General features: G+C 35.3%; 1 protein-coding gene across 3 annotated transcripts in view; it reads right to left on the reverse strand.

The window, feature by feature from the left end:
* Grik2 (glutamate ionotropic receptor kainate type subunit 2) overlaps positions 1-27,580 on the reverse strand; it is a 533,318-nt gene that overhangs the window by 145,917 nt on the left and 359,821 nt on the right. For all 3 annotated transcript variants that reach the window (XM_048353764.1, XM_048353765.1, XM_048353766.1), the window contains exon 11: positions 9,064-9,270. In XM_048353764.1, coding sequence (XP_048209721.1) covers positions 9,064-9,270 — 207 coding nt within the window. The remainder of the gene's footprint in view (positions 1-9,063; positions 9,271-27,580) is intronic.

Raw genomic sequence — 27,580 nt, forward strand, 5'->3', positions numbered from 1 at the left:
TAGCTCATAGAGTTTAAAGGCTAGTTTAAAACTAATTGAGGAAGATGTTCAATACACCTTTGCATTGATTATTTGCAATAATAATAAATTACTTCCTGTCAATGTAAATAGTAAAGCTTATGCAATAGTTTCATTTCCTAAATTAAAATTAGCTTCTCAAATCTGACTTGAAATCCAATAAGTAGCCCAGCCAGAGAAATGAATACTGGCCTTTAGTTGCACACAATGTGAGTTAGCAGGTTTTTCATATTAATTCTGTTATTTGACATGTCATATTTGCATATATTTGGGAGGTTCAGGTTTTGATTTATGCATATAAGGGATAATGATTAAATCAGAGCAGTGAGCAAATATATCAGTTCAAATTGTTAACTACATTTAAAATCTTTTCTTCTAGCTATTTTACTTTGCAATGCATTCCTGTTAACCCTTTACTATTACTTCTACTCTGCTATTGAATACCAGAATTAATTCCTCCTAGAGAAGTCTAATTTTCCACTCTGTGACAGGGCTCTCCCATAATCCCTACCCCTCCTAACAGTTTCTTTTGCCTCCTACTCCTCTTCCTCCTCCTCCCCCTCCTCCCCTACCTCCCCTTCCTCCTCTCCTTCTCACCTCCTCCTCCTCCTCCTCCCCCTCCTTCTCACCTCCTCCTCCTCCTCCTCCCCCTCCTCCCCCTCCTCCTCCTCCTCCCCCTCCTCCCCCTCCTCCCCCTTCTCCCCCTCCTCCTCCTCCTCCTCCTTCTTTTCCTTTCCCCCTCCCATTCCCCCTCCCTCTTCCTCCTCCTCCTCCTTCTTCTGTCCTCCTTCCCCTTCTCCTTCCACTTCTCCTCCTCTCCCACCTCCTCCTCCTTTTCCCCCTTCCCCTTCTCCTCCTTCTACCCCTTCTCCTCCTCCTTCTCTTCCTCTGCTTCCTCCTCTTTCTTCTCCTTCTTCTTTGGCTTGAACTTAGGGCCAAGGCTCTGTCCCTGAGCTTTATTTTCCAAGGCTATCACTCTACTACTTGAGCCACAGCTCCACTTCCTCTGAGGACACAAGTACCCATCAGTGTCTGATGCCTTTTACACAGTCTTTTACACAAGAGGCAGGAACAAACATACTGTCCTACATCAAAATGGTTCTTCCCTCTGTATTGTCCTTCTCCCTTGCCTTGTGTCTCCTCCCACTAACCCCTTCTCTGCTCTCTGACTTCCTATTGATATAGATGAGAAAGGCTCCTTCACTGTGCCACTCTTTAATACTAACATCTACTTTACATCATCAGTCAATGAGATATATTATTCCACTTTTAAATGGTAGAACTGACTTCAAGACAGAACAAAGAGGAACTGCAATTGTGGCCTACTGATAGAGTGCTTGCCTAGCATGCATGAAGCCTTAGGTTATAGTCTTAACACCACATATACAGGAAAAGCTGGAAGTAGTGCTGTGGTTTGATTGGTACAGTGCCAGCCTTGCCTTGAGCACAAAGAAGTCAGGGACACGCCCTGACTTCAAGCCCCAGGACTGAAAAAAAAAAAAAGAAAAGAAAAGAAAAAGAAAAAACAAAGACAAAAGAAAGAGAACTAAGAAATGATTTTTATGAGTCCATCAAGTCTCTCTCTGTAGAGCCTTGGGAAGGTCTCTCTCTCTCTATGCTCTCTCTGTCTACCTCCCTCCCTTCCTGTCTCCTTCTCTCTCTCTCTCTCTACACACACACACACACACACACACACACACACACACACACACACGGAAAGAACATTAGTTTAAATAGTAAAGAGATCATGTATATTGCTGAACTTATAAATGACTTTTAAACCTATTCCGAAAAGTTTTCTCCAGCTGAAGTTTATTCTGAGATGTAAGAGATGTAAGAATGAATAAGTTTAAGTACTAAGAAATGTTTATGATATAGTATCAAAAGTAATTCTACAGGTGTCCGTCGGAATCGATTCTAAAGGAGTAACATCCTCAGGCAAGACCCTATCAGAAGACCCTGTCAAGAAGGGTCCCAACATCACAATTCACAATAGCCAAAATATGGAAACAACCCAGATGCCCCTCCACAGACGAATGGATCCAAAAAATATGGTACTTATACACAATGGAATACTACATAGCGATTAGGAATGGTGAAATATTGTTATTTGCAGGGAAATGGTCAGAACTTGAACAAATAATGTTGAGTGAGACAAGCCTAGAACACAGAAAACCAAGGGGCATGATCTCCCTGATATATGACTGTTAACAAAGGGAGATGGAGAGACAGTAGAGACCAAGTCTGTGAATACTGTATATGTTCTTGATACATTGTATATTGTATATATGTCTACCTGACCTAGACAAGGTATAGAAAAATAGGATGTAAGATATCACAAGAAATGTACACACTGCCCTACTATGTAATTTTACCCTTTTTGCACAACACCTTGTAAAAAAATTTATGTTCAATTAATTAAAAAAAATACAAGGTAAAACTCAAAAAAAATCAACTCTGATAAACCTAAAAAAAAAAAAAAAAAAAAAAGGGTCCCAACAGAATGCTGGCAGTCATCTTTGAGTAACTGGGTCAGAAGCTGAGTACTACATGAACCACGAGATGTCAGAGGCAGTGAGAAACAGTTAAGGCTCACATTGGTGTTTGGAATTGTATCATGTGCTCTTGCACTATCTTCTAGTGTTTTAACTAAGAATGCCTTGGAATATCATTCGTGATTTTCAATGTAATTTCAATCCTAGAGGAGTTATCAGAGGCAGGAATTACCAAATCCATAATGAAGTTGCAAATACTTGAGCTTTCATGTGGATGAAAAACTAGAGGGTGGGAAAAGAGCCGAGGCCTATTTTTAACTGGTATATACAGATATTTTATAGAGTGCTTTATTAGCTTATATATGGGTGTTTACAAGCATAAATCATCCTAAGGCTTTTCTGTGCTAAGGCAAACCACCAATTTAACTGCCCTTGTCACTTTTAAGTAGTCTCATAATATTGCTAGCTTATTGCAGCTTTGGTGTTTCTCCTCATGATACTGAATAATGCTAGTTGGCTTTATAAAAAAAAAGACATACTCAACAAATGTCTCTTGAGGCTAAAAATGAATTATGAGCTATAAAGACGATACAGAAGCCAGAGTTAAAAGTGAAATTTATGTCAAACTTAATATACTATGTGCGTTCCTGATTTCCTGTGGTTTCCTTACTAAGGTGTTTAGGCAAAATAGTTACGATAGCTTGAGGAGTAAAGAACTTATATTTCATAAAGTGATACTTAGAAATTTATGATGTTTTAGTCTTAAAATGAGTGTAACACTGTTTGTTTCTCTGCTTGGTCCTTAAGTAAAACCTTCTCTTTGAAGTCAAAGTAAGAATAGACACATTTGAAAAGTATATAGCCTGGTCTCTAAGGATCATAGTCCTTTAGTTTAACATTTGTTATGGAACATTGAGGAATATTTGTGTCATTTGTTCAATAAATACTGTTGTATGCTGAGTGCTTCCAGCACTCATATTATATTGATGCTTCCCAGTTATTTTCAATATATTTGAAGCAGATAGATGATAAAAAGTGTACTACAATCATAGGACTATGGAGCCAGTGAGTTAGAAGAGAAAATGGTGTCTTAGTTTAGAGTCATATCAGTCTCATTGTTCATGAAAATGATCATTTTTTTACAGATGAACAAAATTCAAATTAGAATGAATCAGGTAATCCCAGTCATTAGCAATACTCGAAATCTCAGTATGATGGGGAGATCTCTTAGATTTAACATATTTTTAAGTATGTCATCTATAAAGGGAAAGAATATAAATATTTTCTTAATTTCCATTATAGAACAAAATATTATTAGCATTTCAAAATATCGCTAACATTTTTATTTTCTAAAAATTAAATTGTGACAGACTGAGTCATATTTTGAAGAATTTAAATAAGAAAAATACATTTTTGTTTAGCCTTTTATGTAATTCGAACCTTACACTGTATTAAGGTGTACAATAAGTATGATGCATATAGACCTGATTCAATCACACATATCCAGGTATGGACAAATGATCCATGATGGTACAATCCAACTACTAACTCCTAATTTCAGACTTGTGGATTCATTCTGAAGTGGACACTTGTTCATGCCTGGGAATTTGACTTACTCTATTTCTCTATTATCCCTGAAGAAATTTTGCTGAGACTTAGGAACAGGATCTCTTTCTCTCTAAAATAGATGAGAAGACCCGGGTAAGCCTAGAGGAGAATATATCAACTTCAGTACAATTAATATTGGGACAGATAATTCTTTGATGTATGGGACTGCATGTGGAGTGGTGGTGAGGGAAAGAAAGGGAAACTAATAATAAAAAGCAGAAGAAAAGTAACTGATAACATGGCCTATCGTAGTGCTTCGAAGTTTCCATAATACCTTGGGCTACTATGAAATTATTTTCTCATAATTTCTTGGGTGAACACTCAGCAAGAAAAAAAGTGCCAGGATAGTGTATGCATAGGCTATCAAGAAGTCATCATAAAACTCAAGGAAGGCTATGTGGGAGGAGTCCCAAACTATAATAATCATGGTCCAGTGAGACTCCATTGGACTTTGGGGCCTTTCTCTGAATGTAGTCTTTCTACTTTCCTTCACAGCTTTTCTTTTGCTTTCCAAAACTCTTACTCTATTTACCTTAAACATTTTTCTGCCTTTTAATTCTTTACTGGGTGGAGAAAATGAATCTATGCTTCTAGATAACATCAGTAGAAATTTAGAAGCAAAGAGCATACGCTTGACTGTCAAAGATTTCTCAAAGTGTTGCCAAATATCCTAAGGAAAGTTGGAGAAGTTTCCCAATTGTCAACCACTGCCATAGAAATTATTGAAATTGTGTGTGTGTGTGTGTCTGTGTGTGTGTGAGAGAGAGACAGAGATAGAGACAGAGATTGTGTGTGTGTGTGAGACAGAGAGACAGAATGTGTGTGTGTGAGAGAGAGAGACAGAGAGAGAGTCAGAGAGGGAGAGTGTGTGAGAGAGAGGGAGAAAGAGAGAGTGTATGTGTGTGTGTATGTGTGAGAAAGAGAGAGAGAGGGAGAGATTGAAGCTCAAACTGAGGGCCTCATACTTGCTAGGAAAGCAGTGTAACATTGAATGAAGTCACTAGTCCATTTATGCTTTTGTTGGTCTTTTAGATGGGGCTCATCCATTGACCCAGGCCAACTATGATGTATGGACTTTCAACCTAATCCCCCATACTACTAAGGTTAGATGTGTACACCATCCTAACTGATTTATCTTGGACATCTTTGTCACTGTGTAAAAAGAAAGTATGTTACAAATATAAAATTAATGAAAAAGTGTCTCATGAATATATCTTTTTAAACCTGTGTTAGATGTATACTTTGATATGCAAAATGAAAGTGAATATTAAAGTTGTTTATTTAGAAATGAGACCACAGAAAAATATGTCTGCATTGTAAACAGTTTGCACATTTTATGTTTACTCAATACCTGAACTAAGCTTTTGCTTGGCTTTAAATTGTAGGAGTACTTACACTTTGACCTTATTTTGAAATAAGAAAGAAAAATTAAAGTTATCAAAAAATAAAATTAAAATTAAAATTATCATATATTGATAAATTAAATTGAATATTATATAAGCAGGCATGATAGAGGATACTATGTTAGTTAGGTTGGCCTTGAACATAATTCTCCTTCTTCCATTTTCTAACTAGATGGGACTACAGGGGCATGTCATGTTAAGGACACACGTTAAGACCCTGTACCCAACAAACCTATGTTTAAAATAAAGAGGAAAGCTGTGAAGTCAGTAACTAAAACAGGCAATGGATTTGTTATATAAGAAGAACTCAGCAAGTGAGCTTTTGGAGAGAATGACAGTTTTGCTCAAGAAACATTGACAAAGCTATGTGGAAATAATTCAGATACAATTAGTTAAGTGAGTTTTACAGAAAGTGGTACAGAAGGAGAAGTAACCTAATATGAAGAATAGGAGTGGCACAAGTTCACAAGGATGTGGCTGGCAAGTTCCAAAGATTAAAAACATAGAAAAATATATCAAAAAGAATCTAGACAGAACACAGATTGTGTACTCAAGTAAATGAGTAGGATTTCAGTACTATGAAGCTAATAATATAGATAAGATAAGGGTCAGGCACTGCTTGTCATCCATTAAGTGATATTATAATCGCAAAATGGGCTTGTTAAAAAAGATTTCTATGTCGTATTCCAGAGTTTCGCTTTCAGTATCTAGGGGTAGGGACCAAAATAATGCACATCTAGTTTGTAAATGATATTCATTCTGTGGGATATATCCTAAAAACCACTGAGACAGAGCAATTTTAAAGGATGATGCACAAACCTGAGTCTAGTAGCATCAGCAATGCAGTAGTTCAATGTAGAGAATAGAGCAGATGCCACAACAAGGAGCCATGCCTCCTACGTGTATCCTTACTAGAATCACAGACTGGACGGAGGCAGCATCTCATCAAGAGATGATGAGGACTATGTGTTTGCTTTCCAATTTTTTACCTGCCTTGGATCTGCAGCTCGGGCGCCCTATTGGTTCTGTCCCTACACAATTTCTACTGTAGGAGAGTGAACATAGAAGTGGAACTCTAGCCAAATAATATACACTTAACAATAAGTTTGATGGAAAACATGACCATATGGAAATATTATCCAGAGGTCAGTGAATAGGGAAAGAATTGGCACGTTTCAGTGTTCTTTAAGAATCATGCTAAACCATGGGGTGGTGAGAAATAATTAGATATTAGAAATACATTTCAGTTTGGAGAACTTGCTGAATTGCTGAGTCTTTGGGAGAAATGGGTACAGAAGAGAGAAATAATTGATCCTGCTTGGGTCATGCTGTCTTTTTGGTATTTAAGAGGTATTTACAAGGAAAGTTATTAGGCATTTAGATGTGTTAGTGTAAATAATCAGGCTAATTTTCACCTTAGCTGTCTATTCAGAGTTCTATACATTGAATTAGTTTATCCAGCCTTCATTCCACTTTACTCAAGAATAAACATTAATTTCCTCATGGAAACAGAGGTTCTTAATTTAAAATATATAAATATATGTGGCTTTACTGTATATAATCTAGGTTCTTGGTTAATTGAGTATTTGCTCCAAATTATACAATGAGATCACTTCTCTCTGAAGTAGGTAATTTGTTTGGGATTCAGTGCATAATATATGTTGTGACTTTTATTTTGAAATTGTTACTACTGTCACATATTCTTTTTTTTTTTTTTTTTTTTTTTTTTGCCAGTCCTGGGCTTGGACTCAGGGCACTAGCATTGTCCCTGGCTTCTTGTATCTCTTGAGCCACAGTGACACTTCTGGATTTTCCTATATATGTGGTGCTGAGGAATCAAACCCGGGGCTTCATGTATGCTAGGCAAGCACACTACTGCTAAGCCACATTTCCAGCCCGTCACATAATCTTAACTACTAAGACCTGATGAAATGAGATAACTTGGACTCTGACGTGAACTTACTAGAGTAAAGGTGCTATATTTCTGCCTGTATGATTAATTTAGAGCTGCTTAGTGGCAGCTCTTCTAGCCACCTCTTGAGAGACACATTCTGAAGAGAGTAAAACAAATGTAGAAGGCAGAAAGGAATTATAATTAAAATCCAGAGCCTAAATCCTGATGTGTAGGATTGTACCACATGTGTAACCATTTGCTCCCTCTGGAATAATAAATTGTCATTTTGCCTAACCAGCATCATATATGATTCTAGATAAATGGCCATATTAATAGAAGTAATGTAAAATTCATATGTAAGCACTCCAATATTTTGTCATTTTCAATATACTACAAACTTGACATGTAAATATTCTACTTTACCAAATTCTGAAAAGTAATTGAGATGTCAAGAATTGAGGATCATACTTAGTGAGTTCCAAATGATTATAAGAAATATGCAAAAATCGGAAGAAATAAAGAACTTTAGATATAATGCTTTATATGGCTATTCTGCTTCTAATCAAAGACTAATTTGTCTTATTTTCTAAAATTCTGTCTTTCTATCTTTATTTCAGAGATAAAGATGCCTTATTTTTTAGTTGCGGCAATGAACTAATAGGAACGGAGTGTTTTCAAAAGACTAAATTAATATTTTATTAGTGTGATTTTGTACTTGGAGTTTATAATGGTTTTAATAGTTTTGAGGAAAATTATTTTTAGTATTTTGTGGAATTCTTACCTTAGCAAAAATTAAGTACCTATTGTTGTTGATAATTTCAAAACAAATATGAAATTCAATGTTCTGTTATTTATCATATAAAATTTATCTCAAAGAGATGAATTCACATCATCTACAGATGAGTTCTGAAATTATGCTTTCTGACCAATTTTTTCAACTAACTAAAAAAAGATTTACTTAGCATTCAATGAGCTTAATATTCTTATTTGAGTTTTATATGTTATCTTATTCTACTCTATTACTTACAGAAGAAATTATCAATTATCTATTAAACTAAGGGGTACCTTGCTTCAGCTTGTGCAATTTTTAGCATGAAATTTAGTTTGCATCATGTACCCTTTTGGTTGATTAAAAAGTTAGCATTGGAAAAATGAAGAAAATATATGCTAGTGTGAAATCAATACCAATTTGTAAATTAAAATCAACTATCTCGGGGCTGGGATATAGCCTAGTGGCAAGAGTGCCTGCCTCGGATACACGAGGCCCTAGGTTCGATTCCCCAGCACCACATATACAGAAAACGGCCAGAAGCGGCGCTGTGGCTCAAGTGGCAGAGTGCTAGCCTTGAGCGGGAAGAAGCCAGGGACGGTGCTCGGGCCCTGAGTCCAAGGCCCAGGACTGGCCAAAAAAAAAAAAAAAAAATCAACTATCTCAAAACATTAAACCCTTATATAAATTTAAGACAAATACATTTCTTCTAGGTTTTATATACTTTTCTTAGATTCTGTAATGAAAATAACAAATACTTTGAAGATAATTATTTAAATAATACCAACTTGAAATGTACCACTTGAAATTTTAAAAATAAAGAGAAACTAAATCTCCTAACAATCTACTCAAAGTATTAAATAATAAGAGACTTACATGATCAATTAATTCACGAACCATTCCATTCCATTGTCCATTAGCATCATCCTGGGCTCCATATTTTCCATCCTCCACAAGCCTAATTTCATATGTAAAGCCAAGGATCGTAGACAACTCTCTGAGGAGATCAATGCAATAGCCCTCAAATCGATCATTCCCATAGAGAGGTTTGTCGGACTTCTTAAACAGGACATAAGGTTCTTCCTGGAAACATTGAATATGAAGCACAGAGATATCAATTAACCATGTGACTTACCATCAGAATGACAGTTTTTCTTGTAAGACAGAGAGGTTTTTTTTGCATTAATTTAGAAAAACAGCTATCTAAAATTTCTCCTGACAGCATTTAATACATTTTGAAGTATTAAGCAAAGAAGGACGTAACTCAGGGAACAATCATGCTTCATGAGAAAATATTTTATTCTCAATATAACTGTATCATACATTTTTATACATTGTCTAAATAACATAATGAATATGCTACATGTGGCACATGATATATAATAATGTACAATTTCAATGTGAATATAATATCCCAATTTCTCTCACTTTACTTAACCAATCACTCTGATAATCTTTCAATAAGATCTCTGGCATGAGTGAAAAATAATTCATTGACTATATTAATAAGATGCACTAGGAACTGGAATGATAATTTCTAGATACACAATGATTCTTTGTCCTAGAAATATGAAAATTACAACTGCTTTATATGGTTAAAATGGAAAATGTAATGACTATTTTAAGCTCAGTGAAATGAACATGTATCATGTGCTTAAATATTCACCCAATCTCATTTTATGGTGAACCTATCAAAAACTAGCCCTCTCATAAAGGAACAAAAAGATATCCTCCAGCCATGAAATTCATGAGGTAGAATAAATAAATAAATAGATAACAAATCCTTCAACAGGATGTATAACATCAGATACAGATATGTGTTAGCAAAACATAAAATTGGCCAGTAGGGTGAAAAACTAAAAGGTACTCAGGAAGACAAGACAAAATTGAGTAATATAAGTTGATGTATTTTCAAATGAGGCAAGACATACAGTAGAACCTACAAGAAGAGGACTCTTATTTTAAGAGAGAGAGAGAGAGAGAGAAAGAGAGAGAGAGAGAAGACATTTCAAGATAAGGACTCAGTAAATAAAAAGCTCTGAAACCAACAGGACATTAAAGAGTTTCTGGAAGAAAATAGTAACCCATTACTAAAGTGATATCCAATATGTAAAGGAATTGAACAAGACAAAATTGAGAAATAGAACAGTGTGAATGCAAACCCTATGAGATTCTAGCCAAGCACCCACATAAACATTTGTATTTTAACTGAGTGCACAAATTCTTGGTTTCAGACGGAGTTAGTGCTCTAACTGTTCCTTCCTCCTTCCCTAACTGAGGCAACCATTCATCTTTTGGATATTTCTACAGTTTTGCCTTTTTAAGAATGTCACATACATATAATTGTGCAGCATTTTTTGCCTTTTGAAATTGATTTCTTTCACTTGGTGATATGCACTGACATTTCTTCTCTACTCCTACATGACTGGGTAATTTGTTTCTTGTCAGTGTAGAATAATTTCACATGGTTTGAACTGGGCTCAGTGAATTTGTTCTCTCATCTATGAGAGAAAATTTTGGTAGTTCCAAGTTTTAGCAATTATAAACAAAGCTATTATAAACATCTATATTCTGGGTTTGGGGTGGACATAAATTTATAGTTTATTTTTTCAAATGCCATGGAACACAATTGTGTGATCATCATTAAGAGATTAGGTAGCTATAGACAGAACCAACCTTCTAACGTGGCTGCGGCACTCTGCATTTTGATGAATTGTGAAGAAGAGTTCTTACTATCATCATGAGAACTTGTTATTTTTAAGATAGATTTGGCCCTTTTTTTTTTTTTTTTTGGCCAGTCCTGGGCCTTGGACTCAGGGCCTGAGCACTGTCCCTGGCTTCTTCCCACTCAAGGCTAGCACTCTGCCACTTGAGCCACAGTGCCGCTTCTGGCCATTTTCTGTATATGTGGTGCTGGGGAATCGAACCTAGGGCCTCGTGTATCCGAGGCAGGCACTCTTGCCACTAGGCTATATCCCCAGCCCGATTTGGCCCTTCTAAATGGCCTTGCTGCTTACATTTGCAAATCTCTAATGACTTATGATGTTAAGTACATTTTTATATGCCCCAGCATTTTATTTAGACTATATTACAGTTACTATTCAAATTTGAAAAGTTTAAATAAATTTCCTTAGTCTGATACCTAAAAGGAGGTGATGAACAATTGAGAAGATGACGAAGCTTGAACCAAAGTTCAAGCTCTACTATATTGATTACTTGGGAGAGAAACATGTATGCTAGATTTTTATAGATAATTAAATTAAAAAGGAATCAATTTTAAAAAAGAATAATAGTTTACTAGGGATTCTAGTTTGTTTGGTATTTTGCATTTCTGACTTTTTAAAACTAATTATTACTTAGTTATTGTCAAAGTGATATACAGAGGGGTTACAGTTTCATACGTTAGGTCATGGGTACATTTCTTGTACTATTTGTTACCTCCTCCCTCGTTCCCCCTCCTCCTTCTCCCTTCTCTCTCCCCCCATGAGTTGTTCAGTTGGTTACACCAAATGGTTTTGCAAGTATTGCTTTTGGAGCCATTTGTCGTTTCATCCTTTGTCTCTCGATTTTGATATTCCCTTTCACTTCTCTAGTTCTAATACCAGTATATACAGTATATACCAGTCCTGTGCCTTGGACTCAGGGCCTGAGCACTGTCCCTGGCTTATTTTTGCTCAAGGCTAGCACTCTGCCACTTGAGCCACAGCAACACTTCCGGCCGTTTTCTATATATGTGGTGCTGGGAAATCTAACCCAGGGCTTCATGTATACAGTACAAGTGCTCTTGCCACTAGGCCATGTTCCCAGCACAAGGAATCAATTTACCTAACTATATCCACTACCAAATATTTGGTCTCACTATAAATTAAAGAGATGTTTCAGATATGATCTATTTTTTTATTTGTGATCTAATCACATATAAAATTCATTTCATGCAGGGCTGGGAATGTGGCTTAGTGGTAAAATGTTTGCCCTGGTTTCTATTCCTCAGTGCCACATAAACAGGAAAAGCCAGAAGTGGCACTGTGGCTCAAGTGGTAGAGTGTTAGCCTTGAGCAAAAGAAGCTCAGGGACAGTACCTAGGCTCTCAATTCTAGTACTGGCAAAAAATAAATAAATCCCCAAATCTATTCCATGCAAATATGACAGGAATTATGTTCTTCCACCAAGGTTATTAGTAGCATCCATTTACCTCATTACTCTTCCTGGCTTCTTAGTCCTTTAAGTTAGAGAATGCATTTCTGTAGATCACAATTAAAATGTCCTCCTTATCCTAAAAGAAGACGACTCTGAGTCAAAGGACTCAGTCCTTTGAACTGAGGATTTATATATATTCCAAGATATCTTGCTTATGCTCACTCATTTTTACATACTTTCACCATGACATCTATTATACTGAGTATAAATGCTAATTTACACTGCTGGACTCCTTGACTAATTTACCTGGCAATAGAATTAGTTACTTCTTGTGAAAACTTACAAATAAAATGATGGAGGAAGTGAATTAAGTGGCAAGAAATTCTCTGGTCAACAGAAAAGCTGAAGTTGAAGGAAAAAAAATTATGACAAGTAAGTGCCACTTGATGTTTTTCAAACAATGTAACAAATCTTCAAGTCTCCAACCCATGTGCAAAGAGCTAACGATCTGAGAAAAGCCCTGTGCCAAAGGCGAGAGTGATAATTCTGGGTTAGTAGAAAGACAATCAAGGAAAGCATACAGGTCATAGATTCAGTACTATGAAAGACTTCACACTTAGGATATAGAAAGTTTAATATCTTCAAATAAAAAAGGATAAATTTAGTAAACAATCATATTTTGTTAAACTCCATGTACGATAAACAATAGCACTATCTAGTATTTTTCATGTACTTAGAATGTGACAGAATGTGTTAAAAGTGCTTTTGTTTAATTAATTTAATATTATAATATTATTTTTCCATGCTATAGAAAATATGGAAAAGAAAGGTGCTAATTTAATATCTGTCTATTTATTTATTTTTGTCTACAGTCAAACCCCTAGGTAACCAGTGTGCTGGGGCATTTACAATCACAATATGGTTCCAGAGTCAAAATATTTTCAGCAAGCATTTACAAGCCTCTTATCAGTGAATAAATGCCCATACCTCATTCCATAATAAATACATAGTATTTTGCTTTATTATTGTCTTAATCACTGAGATTGTATATTTTTAAGCCCTTGGACCAGTTTCTACACTTAATAGTATTACTGACTGAAATATGCAACATTAAAGAAAACACACACATATCACCTGGAAGTTTTATTTTCTACATAAGAACATATCTTCTCCAAATAGTGAGCCATCTTACTAGCTAAATAAACTTTCAGAATTTGAAAAGGTAGCATGTCAAGTGCATTGGATTCAGATGATAGTATTATGAGTATTCATTTTTTTAATTTACTCATCATCACTATATTTAAATATTGGTTCTGAAATATTCATGCTATATTTTGCACTCCATGTGATTTAATGTTAGAAAAATACGACAACATTAATAATTACTTAAGATTGAGCAAGATACAGGAAGGATATAATTATGCAAAGAATGAAAATGTGGCAAAAATATTTTAAAATGTTTGTCATTTAAATCACATTAATAGAAATTGTCCAAGTAGCTATTGTACTTATCAATTTGATTTCCTCCATCTACAAGTTAATAAGAAATTATCTGTAATAAACAAATAAATATGTTAATCCCTGAAACAGTAAAGTCTTTGAGAAACATTTGTATATCATTAGAAGAAAATATAGGTCTGACTGCTTCTTTTTAGTATTTATGTATCTCTACAATGTCAAGTGTTACTGTCCTCATATTTAATTCTGATAAGTAAGACACAGTTTTCTAGCTGATTCCCATCTCCAGTTACACTGTGTCAAAAGATTGTTTTATATCAAGTTATGACTCTCTTTTAAATTCTCTTTCTCTCTTTCACATGGCATAAAGATAAATAATAACCTTGTGTAAGGAAAAGAAAAATGGTACTAGAAGCAATTACTGCATCATGGACAGAGTTCAATGAATAATATGATAAAAGTCTCCTGGGCAACTTTACTGATTTCTCAGATAGTCTTAAATCTACACATCAGCATTTGCTGGAGGTAAAGACACTTCATTCTACTGGCATCTGTAATGAGGACTTTTCAGATTTTCCACTCTTCAAGACTAGTTTTAAGGAGCACACCAATAACTCATGTATTTTTATCTGCTTTAGACTGAAAGTTGGCACAAAACGAATTTAAAATGAAGTGTGAAGAGTGAAATATGTTTTAAGGTTTAGGGGGATAAAATGTTTTATTTAAATATAATGAAACTTTTAATAATTTTAAAGTATATAACTCATACACCTCTCAGCTCTGTTCTAGGGCTCAATTATCATTTCAATGTGTTAGCCTTTAACTGTCATTGTCATGTTCATGCTTTTCAAATGGGACATGGACGTCCAAATTAATTTTGATATGCTATATGTAATATACCTAGTAAGACTAAACTAGTTAATGAACTTATTCACATATGTATAGAACCTCTACTGTGTCCCAGTTTCTTTTAAGAGCAGGAAAAAACAACAACAAAAACACAAAAATCCTTTTTCTCATAGAACTTCCAATCTAGTGATGAATTTAAAAAAATTTTTTTTTTTTGGCCAGTCCTGGGCCTTGGACTCAGGGCCTGAGCACTGTCCCTGGCTTCTTCCCGCTCAAGGCTAGCACTCTGCCACCTGAGCCACAGAGCCCCTTCTGGCCGTTTTCCATATATGTGGTGCTGGGGAATCGAACCCAGAGCTTCATGTGAAGGAGGCAAGCACTCTTGCCACTAGGCCATATTCCCAGCCCTTAAAATTCTTATATGCTACACAATATTTGGTATCATTTCCACATTTAAGTCACTTAATTAAATCTTAGGAGTATTTTCATCAAGTACTATAAATACATTTTTCCAATATAGTTGTTTCAAACTTGCTTTCCTTTCTTACTTGCTTGAACCCCACATCCAGCCAAGTTTTTTGCTTGTTATTTTAGAGTAAGCTCAGTTTTTCTGCCCATGGTACTCTGAATGGTATTGACAGGTTGTAATCATATGAAAACCATTGATACAGGAGTATCAGTGAATTCAGTAAGTGCTGTTAAAGGCGCTTAATTTAGTCTTAATAAAAGTAGACTTGATGAAACAGAACAAATGTGGGTTTTTTTGTTTTTATTGTTTTTTAATAGCAATTCAATGGACCAAATGAAAGATACAATAATACTGATACTAAAACACAATTATTCGAACAACAACAAAAAATAAATAAAAATAAACCTGAGAAGATGATATTTTCCAAGAGTCATTTATTGCCTTCTATTTTCTCAGCCTTATCTGTACTGTTTTTGTGTCTTATTACTTCCCTAACCCAGAAGGCAATAAATTATAAATAATAGCATTGTAACTGGGGTTTTAGAGTGTGGCGATGAAAGAAGGCATAGGGAGGTGAGAAGTTAACTGACAACTGAAGGTGATGGATGGGTAACAGAGAGAGCAGGCCAAAGTCAGCACTGAAACCACTGAGGAAGGTGAGTAAGCTAGTAAACCTTCCTAAGAGACAAAACAAACTTGAATCATCACGCCTCATGGCATGTCTACTCAAGAGAATCTGAAGTATCGAATCACACTTCTAAAGGGGAGTTTAAGGATGAAAGGACATGGCCGTAGAAAGCAATAAGAGGAAGGAAAGAGATAAAAATGTGACCCTGAACTTTCTCACCATCTACTAGAATCAATAAAATGTGGTATATTTGTCCATATTATTCTGTTATGCTACCAACAATATACAATTATAATTCATTTACATATATAGTATTCTTATATTGAGGAAAGTTCAAATGTAGAGTCAAGAAAGGATTTATAGTGCTATGTGAAAAATTCAGATGGCCAAGGACCAAGGTGGCTTATACCTGTAATCCTAACTACTCAAGAGGCTGAGATGTGAGCATTCTGGTTCATAACAAGTCAGGACAAGAAAGTCCACCAGACACTTATGCTCTCATTAACCACCAATACCCACCCAAAATAAAGTGGAGCTATGACTCAAGGGATAGAGAACCAATCCAAAGTCTGAAGCTAAGGGATAGCACCCAGGTCCCAAAACTGTCACAAAAATAAGTAAATGCACAGTTTCCTGAGTAGCTAGGCTCACTGGTGTCAATCACCAACACCTGCTGTTTTTGGCTTTTTTTGTGAAGGATAAAGTCTCTACTTTCTTTTTGAATCACTGTAGTAGGGTTAATTGGAGTCAAGATATAGTCTATCATTTAGAATGCCCAATAAATCTCAAATGAAGAGAACTAATTAGGAATCAATATCAAGTAATCAAGTAGTGGTTGAACACACAGAGATCAGGACCTGAAAATCAGATATCTATCAGGAAATGAAGTTGAGATGTATGTATCTGACACAAAAGGGGAAATCCTGGACTTGAATATTATATGGTTGTCATCTCAAAAACATCACTTCCTTGTATGTATGAACTTTTTTTTTTCCAGTCCTGAGGCTTACAGTCATGACCTGAGCACTGTTCCTGGCTTCTTTCTGGGCAAGGCTAACACTCTACTTCTTGAGCCACAGTGCCACTTCTGGCATTTTCTGTTTATGTGGTGCTGAGGAATCGAACCCAGGGCTTAATGCATGCTACACAAGCACTCTACCACTAAACCACATTCCCAGCCCATGTATGAACTTTTGAGCCTACCATAAAGCATGTATGTAACAATGTTATAAATTACTAATTTTTACCACAATGACACTAAAACATACAGGTTTAGGACAAACTATCTTTTAATTTTCAATTTGGATCTTTTTTCCCTGAGCTAACAATATGCCTTTCATTTTTTTTTGTTTCAGTCTTGGGGCTTGATCTCAGGGCCTGAGCATTGTTCAGGGCGTCTGTGCTCAAGGATAGTGCTCTAACACATAAGCCACAGCACCATTTCTGGTTCTTTCTGTGTAGTCTATTGGAAATAAGAATTTCAGGGACGTTTTTGCAGGGGTCAGCTTCACACTGAAATCCTCAGATCTCAGCCTCCAGGGTAGCTAGCTTCACAGGCCTGAGCCATTAGCACCCAGCTCATTTTAATTTTCTTTACTTATGCTTGCTAGTGACAGGTAGGCACAGCTCCCAGAATGCTACATAATCACAACAATGAGCAACAAATTCTCAGGTGTACTAAGTGCATTTTGACATTGATTCTTTTGACATGAACCATGCTTGGTTCATCAAGACAGAACCTCATGGTACACTGAGAGAATATGTATTTCCATTCAAGATTCTTTTAAACTTCCTTGGAAGCCCTGACTATATATTTACTTATCATGCCAAACAGTATGGATAAGCATTAGAATATAATCAATAGAAGTATCAGGCCAGGAGTAAGTGATACAAATGTCCCAATAGGCAAACACTAACTCCAAGTCTCATTACCAGACCAAATTATTAGAGCTCTAGAGCTACATCTACAAATGGCAACATGATAAATGTAGAGTAAGGAAAGGGATGCAATATGTTCATAATTAAATTTGTCTTAAGCTGGGTCCTGGTGGTTCATACTCAGGAGACTGAGATCTGAGGATCAGTGGTTCAAAGTCAGCCTGCGCAGGAAATCCCATGAGACTATTTTCTCCATTCAATCCTCAAATTGCCGGAAGTGGAGCTGTGCCTCAATGGTAGAACACTAGGCTTGAGCACAAAAGCTTAGGGACAGCACCCAGGCCCAGAATTCAAGCTCCATGCGCGCGCGCACACACACACACACACACACACACACACACACACACACACACACACACTCTTATACAAACACACAAAAACTTCCTTATACTGCCCCAATTCGGTATTTTCTAGGTATATACAGTGCATCTATCATATGTAGATAATAAGTACTACTTCAAGAGAGAAGGACAGGCATCAGAAAGTGATCTTCTGAGGTTTTCTCAAATATCAGGGTACCTTATGTGGGACAGTGTGTCAAAAACCCCACCAGCAACTTCGTATATCATTTTAGAAAACTGGCATTTAACAGACAGCCACAGCACGTCATGAAGGCTTGATCCCTTTGACATGGTTTGAAAAATATTTTCACTCCTCATCAAAAGTCCTTGCTCAGGAGTACAGTCTTTACCAAATAAAGCTATCTGCTTTGAAGACTCTGCTTTTACTATCATCCTATTGTTAGATCCTGCAATGTTTACCTTTCTGATTTTAGTTTACTTCACCTGGCCCAGTGTTTTCCAGATTCTCATAGGTTGTCCTTTGTTGTCTGAGGGTGCAAGCAGACAAATTTGCATCACCCACAAAGGTAAGAGAAGTGCAGATCTTTTTGACTGTGCACACATGGAAAGACTAGCTGCCCTAACTCTAGCAACCACTCTGTACTACAGTTAACCTGTTGTCAGGTTTTACATACACACGCACACACACACACACACACACACCCCTGCACACCTTTCTCTAAAGAGTGAACACATTCTTGACAAAACTCAAGAGGAGCTTCTAACAACACTGGAAACAAAACAGAGAAAAAATACACATAAAAATAAAACAATAAAGAATAGATGAAAAGTATTTTTTTAATTCTAGTCTATTCTGAACCAATGCTATTTCAAAAAGTGGGCAAAAATCTTTTACAAATTAAATTTGTAAAAGAAATAAAAATATGTGAACCATTGGATGGGCCAGAATATAAAGTTGCGGGGTTCCTTTCGTGTTTTATTCATAGAATAAAAAGAAGATTTTAAATAAGTAAATACAATACAATGAGAGGCTCCTTACAATTATCTAAGAATGGCTGGGAATGATTGCTCTGTTTTTAATAATGTGTATCCTTCTGAAATTATGACAAATGGGATATTCTAAACTTTAATCCATAATATCATATTTGAAAATATTTTTGTGGGATTTTTGTCCTCTGAATCTTAATGGGAATTTTATCATAAAGAAGCAAATCTTTTACAGTATTAAAGATGATACCAACTATTATTAACAGCATACATTTTAACATTACTTTTTGGTTGATTTTAAGTATTAACTCTACAAAGTCAACAACAGAATATAAAAAGGAGCATCGGCATTAAAAGATACGTGATGAAAAATGGTAAAAATAAGGTACCAGGCTCTTCATGAAGGGAAAGTCTGTGTTCTATTTCTACAGCTCCACTTGCCTAAATAATATTTTAGCCCTTTTAACACAATCCTGTTATTATTCTCCAAACCAAATAAGATTTTGTAAATGTATGTAACAACATTTTGATCTCAAAAGAGAAAAGGATCACACATCTAAGGGAACAGTGAACAATTAGGCTTACTTCTAGCATTCTGATAGCATCCAATGATTCATAATACTTTAAATGCTGTAGGAAAAGTACGTATAAACTAAACTATACAAACCTCAAATAAATTTCCAACACAGTCATAAGAAGTGGACGATAACATAGTAAGGAACAGAAAAGTCTAAATAATAGCATGAGCTGCTTGTAATTTTTCAACTGACAAGCCACTACTTGTTCATTTCTTTTTCCTTCTTTCTGCTCTTGTCATTCCCCAAAACACTGTCTTTTCTACTGTATAGACAAGAATATTGCCATTGTCCAAATTTTGATCTTTCAATTTTCTTTTATTCACAATGACTCTTACAAGTCTGCATTTTCCCATCCCTCATTAGCGTTCAGATCAGAAACCCATGGTGCAGGCCAGGTTATCACAATGGGAGAGTACCAGTAGGAAGAGTATAAAGGCCTGGCAGCTGCCCTCAGAAAAGCTTCATGTTTTCATGCAATGGCAATACTAAAGATGACTGATTTGCTGAGGATCAAATAGTACTAGGAAGTGAGTTCCGGCATGCACTCCTATGTTTTTCCCTTGCCTGGAAAACAAACCTCATTTCTGTATCTCCAGAGACTATTACAAAGGCACAATCACATCGACTATTCAGGCAGAAAGCACAACCTAATCTGGGGTGTAGGTTTCAAACAAAAATGTAATCATGCGACAGGCCAACAGAACAATATCTTACTTTAATAACTTTTAATAAACCATACTTTCTATTTACCTTCCAAAACAAATTTCAAATACATTATGGGATTATCTACAAAACTTCTTTTTTTCATTTTCCATTTTTGCCTTATTTCTCCTCCCTCCCCCCTTCCTCCCTCCTTCCATCCTTCCCTCTCTCCCTCCCTTCTTTCCTTCCTTCCTTCCTACCTACTTTCCTTCCTTCCTTCCTCTCCCCTTCCTCCACTCCTTCCCCTCTCCTTCTTTCTCATTTTTCTTTACTTCTGTAAGCCTATTATTCAAAAGCATTCTTTTTGTCATCATTTTTATACACATAGTAAAAGTTTTAGTAAGTGATGTACACAACATAATCATATCCTTAAGTTGTTTTAAATTTTGTTTACCTCTTTTCAGAAGAATAATTTTAGGAAGTTTTGTCAATGTACACAAAATCTTAGTGTATGTTGCATGTAATTATCTCTCTAGAAAACATATTGTTTTTGTTCTGTAACTAGAAAAAATCAACTAGATTTGGGAAAGCTGGCAAGAATATTCATATGTATAGACTTGAGATACATTATATCCTATAGAAATAATGATGACAATAGAGTTGAACTTATATTTCAAGAAAACAGGGCAGAGATTTGCTAGTTTTGAGGTTTAATGTTTCAAGATGTCTCTGATGCCAGATGTTTAATGTTTCTGATGCCAGAAAAAGAAGGTTTGAGCATAGTAATGATCATGCACACTTGTATAAAGAAAAAAATGTCCTACTGTAGTAAAACCTGGCATGCCTTTAACCTATTCCACTTGATTGAAATACCAGTTTACATGAGAGATCTTGCTTGTTACTATCTTTCTGCTGATACTGGTATTTTGGCCATTAAATGTTTCATTAGCTTAATTCATGAGAACAAAGATGGGGAAAAAGGTGAAGTTCAAATCAATCAAATGTACCATTTCACTACTGTTCCAGTAAAAGATTTGATGGGAACGGAGACTGCACCTATTAGCTAATCTCCAAACTGCTTTGTCTCTGAGTCTAATTTATTATCCTCTCACATTAATTATCAGGATTTGACTGCACAAAATTTATTGCCAGCATCTCCATTCATACATGACTAAGCTATGTTCATTATCTTCTTTCCCAACACACTCTCCATGCTAACATCCCTGCCTCTAGGCCTTTAGCCCTAAAGCTCAAATATTAGCTTAGATATTGCTCAATAGCTTTTGCCCTATCTGATACACACACACACACACACACACACACACACACACACATGCACACACACACATGCACACACACACACACCACTCTACATCTGATTTTTCTACAGTACCAAATCTTCTCTTTCCTATAGCTACAATATCTGTCAAAACACACTCTACTAATAAAGTGTACTCCATAGTACCCATGTATAAGCCATAACTTGTTTATTCAAAATGTGATATCCTTTCTTTGTTAGATATTTTTAGCACAATCTACCCTTTCTTCTGTTTTGGTGCCTAATTTGTAAATATGGGATTTATAAAGACTTAAACATCCACTAAAACCTCTAGATGAATAGAATACAAATAGCAGTAAAATATTAAACAGAGATTCAAATTATAAGAGAATCAGGTATGAAAGGGCCAGAACTTAAATGTTTGAAGTATACAAAAGTTGAAACTGGACACTGACTATTTTAAATCAGCTGGTAAGTGCAAAATGTACATTAGATCCTCAGTTCAAAGTAAGAGGTAAGTTGGAATTGCTTTTATATGCTCTTATTATGACAACATGTCTTCAAATGAGAAATGGAAGATAAAAACGTGCACTTTCAATGTAGCTTCCTGACAGTTTAACAAAACAATTCATATTTCTCTATTCTTTTTTCTGTAGGAAACAATATGTTGTTCATATTAAAGTAGTCCTCAATGGAATTTTAGTGTAGAAAATAATTTTTAAAATTAAATAATAAAATATAATTACTGGATAATGATGAAAATTGCTTAAAATGAAATTACTTAAGAATTTTGATGTTTACAGAAAATTAAAGTAGACAGTTAAAATGACTCGAAAAGTAAAGGTGGATTTGTTTGTGTGGATGCATTTGAGTGTATGCATATGTGTGTGGATATGTGCACAGTAAAAATGAAAAATTAAATAAAAGCAAGAGTACTGGGGCTGGGAATGTGGCAGAGTGGTAGAGTGCTTGCCTTGAATGCATGAAGCCCTAGGTTCTAATCCTCCTCACCACATACATAGAAAAAGCCAGAATGGGAGCTGTGGCTCAGGAGGTACAGTACTAGCCTTGAGCAAAAGGAAGCCAAGGACAGTGCTCAGGCCCTGAGTAGAAGCCCAGAACTGGTGAAAAAAAAGAGAGAGAGAGAGAGAGAGTAGTGGTCAGCTAAAAAGATTAAAATATTAATATAAAATTGAATTTTAAGAAATGATTCCCAATTACATATCATAACTCTTTATTTTCTTTTATTCCTACACTTTTATTCCACCAGCACAAATAGCTTTATATTTATTTAGTTGATAGAATGGTAAATAAAATACTTTAGAAATAAAATAGAGCTGTCAGAGCGCAAATGATGAAGAGGAATATAATGTCCATATATTGCCTTCAACAGGAGAAAGTATGGAGAGAAAAGCTTGATGGCTTTGTTTCAGGAATGGGATAGGAGATTAAGTTTGACTGAATCCTTCTGAACTCACATGTTGGAATGCAAGAAGTATTTGCACTTAGATTCTAGTACATATTCCATACATTATTCAACCCTATTAGTTCTACAATGTATTCTTACACCTGCTTAGAAGCAGGGAGATCGTTTTCTTTGTGAAGCTGTAGTGTTTGGGTTTCCAAACGCGAATGGGACACAACTCTCCAAGAAGAACTACATATGAGATAGTCTTTCTAGGACAATGGATTAAGAAGAGTCAGAGGGAAAAGTGACTGTAGTGACAGATTGGAAGCCTTAGAAATCTGCCTTTGTGGATATTACAGGAGAATCTTCAAAACCACTTAGGGGATGACATGGTCACCTCTTTCTTTTGTACTGTGAATCCTTCTGTTGTCCTTGGGAGTTTGCTCCCAGATAAGCCTCTGTATCTGTGAACTGTAACAAAAAAGCTTTACAAGCAAAAGCAAGTAAACTGGAGACTCTAATATACAACCTCCCACAAAATACCAGGAGGGAATAAATAAGGCTTAAGTTGCAAGTTCAGACATATTTGTTAAATTCATTGAGCAACTGGAAAGAAAAAAAAATACCATCTTGAGAGAAAATGCTTTCCTACAAAAAGGAATGCATACTTGCAAAGCATTGCTATTTGCATACCAAAGTGCTTCTAGTAAGGAAGGGAAAGAAATGTACAGTGACATTTAAATGCTAGTAATCTTTTGATGGACAAAAATCAATTATTATACAGAAGAAACACAGTGGGAAGCACTCAACATGTTTAGATGGGACTAAAAAAATCTATTGAACATCAAGCAATCGGAGGGGAAATAGGCACTCCGTATATAATACTTAAATAAATATTCAGTCATTCAATCTCCCCTCTAGCTAGTGGATCTATAAGAGAAAAGAGAGCAAAATCATGTTATAAACTAAAGCTTTTATGACAGTTTTTTTGCTCCCAAATCTCTCTGTAGTTTGCTCCAGATTAGTATTTTTCTCATTATTTTCATAAGTAGGAACATAATTTAGCCAACCACTTGACAAATAAAATCATTATGCAAGAAAACGTGATTTTTGATCAGTTTTGTTCTACAAAGAACAAGAAACAAATGAAAGCATGTTGAATTTCAAATTCAAAGGCCAGAGATGCAATGTGTGAAAAGAGAATTAACAAGAAGACCTTTGTATACTGGAACTTCAGGTATAAGATTGTAGCAAGAGATCTGAAAGTTCCCAGATTTGTGATATCTTAAAACTTATCTCAGAACATTAAAGGAGTCTGTATATTTCAAAGATGGTTAGTGCTTTCTAAAATGAATTCTCCTCATAATACAAGTCTCTCTCTCTCTCTCTCAATGTGTGTGTGTGAGTGTGTGTGTATGTGTGTGTGTGTGTGTGTGTGTGTGTGTGTATTCTAGGTTATACTGCTGAGGTGAAGAAAAAATTTGTATGTAAGATTAGGTCTTCATCCAAATTCTAAAGATTAAAGAAAAATAAGTTCCAATACTATATTCTTTTGCCTATATGAATCTGAAATGTTGATGTACAGAAGCTGAAAGTAAACTAATATTCAGTTAGGAAAACATAGAATATAGAGGCCCAACAAATCCAAGCAAAAATGGCCTGATACAAGCCTCTGTAGAGGAGAATGCTAAGATACTTAATAATACACCCACAAGAGTATCATATTTCACTTGCATACATGTCATACTTTTTGGTGGCAAGTAATTCCCAATTAATGTGTTGCTTTGTTTAGAAATGGTATGCCAGATACCTCCTTGTACAGGGAGATACTGAGTTACAATTATGCTGTTAGATTTTTCCATTGTGGAGCACTGAAAATTACTTTGCATTATATTAGTAGCTCAAACTAATTAAATATATTGCCCTATTGCTTTCTAGATGTGTGACTCTTTGTCAGCTATAAGAAGATACGAAATAGAGCTATCACTACAAGAGATTCAGATGCCAATGTCATAAGTTCCTGGAAAGTGCTTGGAACTATGTGTGACATATAGTAGGTATAGAATAAATTCCTGCTATTACCATTTGGAATTAACCGGAGCTGTATGTGTATGAGCTGAACAGAGCACGGCACCATCTTCAGTCATCATGGATTTCCTTTAATTTTGAAAATTTTCTGAGATCTGTAGTAGTTTAGGATTTTTGCAGATGTGATTCTGTGTGACCGTAACACTCTTTCTTCTCCTTTCCCTTGCCAATTCCTTCCACAACTGAATTTCAATTGTTTATTTACCCAATGGTAGTTTCAATATGACTTGTCTTTCTACTTTTAAACTTCTGTGTCATTCAGTTTCACCTATAGAGTAAGGTATCACACCATTTATTTGTCCTTATATTGTAATCACAAGCTGTTCATATATAATTTTCCATAGCAATTCATTTAATGTTTTAAGTTCTATAAGAGCAAAAACTATGTCTACTTTATTCATCAAGTACCATTGCATCAAATACCTGTTTGTTAAATAAAATAATGAATAGATTAATTTAAATAAATGGGTAATGTTCATACAACTGTTTACAATTAGCTGGACAATACTGGAGAATATTTCAGTTTTTTCAAAGGACATATCATAAAAGTATGGAATAAGAACAGTAAATTAATTGTTCTTTGTGTCCTCTTCACATGACAGTGACTTTAGGAGATGTATCATTAATCACAAGATACCTAGAATTTCCTCAGAGATTTTCTAAACGGGAAAACAAAAAAAGACTAGCCATGACATTAATCAAGTGATCTGAATCTTTCCACAAAAAATAAACAAAACAGTAAATTTTGCTAATCTTACTGTTTACATAAATCAGGTAAACAGTCCCTCCAAGTTTTATCTGTTAATTGTCACTATCTGATAACCAGTGTGTTCAGAAATAAAATTTTTTTAACTAAGCACTATGAAAACAACGAGACTTTTTTTTTCCTTTTAGGAAATAACAAAATCATTTTAGAAACTAACAGTATCTTATTCCTGAATTAAAATTAACTACTTGTAAAAATCTAAGCATGTATCAAGTTTGATAATTACACTTACATTTAGTATAAGAAGTAGTGACCTAAGCAGTTGTCTTCGTGTCTATTTACACATCACCATGCTTTGTGGAATTTTAAAACGTGAAGCTGATCAAGCCCAAAGCTGAAATACACTGCTTCAATTGGTACGAAGTATGTTTGGAATACCAGAGCTTTTCTTACAGCCTTTTGGCTGGCTCTGACATAAATTTAAAATTAAGTACTATTTATTTATAGGTAAATATAAAATTCTTCATGATTAAGAAAATATCAGAATATTTCCCATAAAATTACACTGAGCAATTAAGCAAGATTAACACATTACATAGGTAATATTATACATCAAATTTGTTTTCACTAAAAGATTGCAATAACTGGCATACTTCAGTACAGTCATTTAAAGGTTGGTTATTTCCTACAATTGCTCATTTAATTAAATAGCACCTATTAAATTTAATTTGATAAACCATTGAGTGTTTGCTGTGCCTAAGGCTTTTTTCCTGCAACCTTGAAAAACTTAAAAGGTATAAGATTAGATTATTGACCTTGTATAGCTCAGGTCAAGTAGAGATAGAGACATACACGATTTTTCTCAAATTAAAAAGAAGTGCTTGCTTAGTGCCCTGATGAAGTATTGTGATAGGTGAAATGTATAACCTCCTAACCTTAACATACCTTCAACTAAGAGATGAAAGAGTTTCATGTAATGGACAGTACTTAGGATGAATCTGGAATACTGAATTGCATTTATCCAAGAGAACATGAAGAACTGAGTGAAGATTTCGAAGGCCTAAAAGAAAGGATAGATTTGAGAGTGGTTGTTTCATCGAGATTATAGAAAGGAATGTATGGGTGGGATTGCTGAAGTTACAGATTTCTTCTGTGTTTAACATTCCTTACTTGGCAAGCCGTAGAGGGCTCGTATGATGTAATAAGAGAAGACATCATCAAATTCTATCCTTTCAAGGATATTCAGGATGTTTGAAAAAATAAGGCATCCAAGAAATAACTGAAGAATAACATGATATCTATTCTGAGCCTCAAATAATACAGACAAATACTGTAATACCGTAAATGGAGAGAAACATGTTATAAAGAGAGAAAAGAGTTTACACAATGGCAGTAGCAGGTTACCTGGTTTCCCATTTCAGTTAAAGCACAGAGGGGAAATTAGGAAAAAAATGGGAGAAATTAAGGTAGTAGAAGGCCTTTCATATTACAATTGGAATTTTTGAGCTTGACATGTTCACTAGGGAATCTGTAAACAACTGTCTAAGCAAGTAAGCAGGGGAAGTAGAATTCCGTTTTACAGTGAAGATGCAAAGCACTGGAAAGGAATGAGGATGTAGGCAGGGAGAAGGGATGGTTACATTACTGCACTAGTTCTAGCATGGCATAATTCAATCACTGACATACTGGTCGATAGAGCAGAAGACATATCACTGTCTTGTGAGTACACTATAACTAAAGAATATGGCTGTGTTGTTGCTGTGGGAATTGGTTTTGAAAAGAGAGATCTAATATTATGTTTAAAGAGGACTCTGGAAGTTTGGATACAGATGGAACAAGTGTCCTGAGGTCTTTCACAAGGCAAGAATTAAAATCTTGGCTACTTTCAACAGTCCTCATGAATGCCTTCATTGCTTCACTATCA

The sequence above is a fragment of the Perognathus longimembris genome, chromosome 9 (genome assembly GCF_023159225.1).
Source record: "Perognathus longimembris pacificus isolate PPM17 chromosome 9, ASM2315922v1, whole genome shotgun sequence".
NCBI lineage: Eukaryota > Metazoa > Chordata > Mammalia > Rodentia > Heteromyidae > Perognathus > Perognathus longimembris.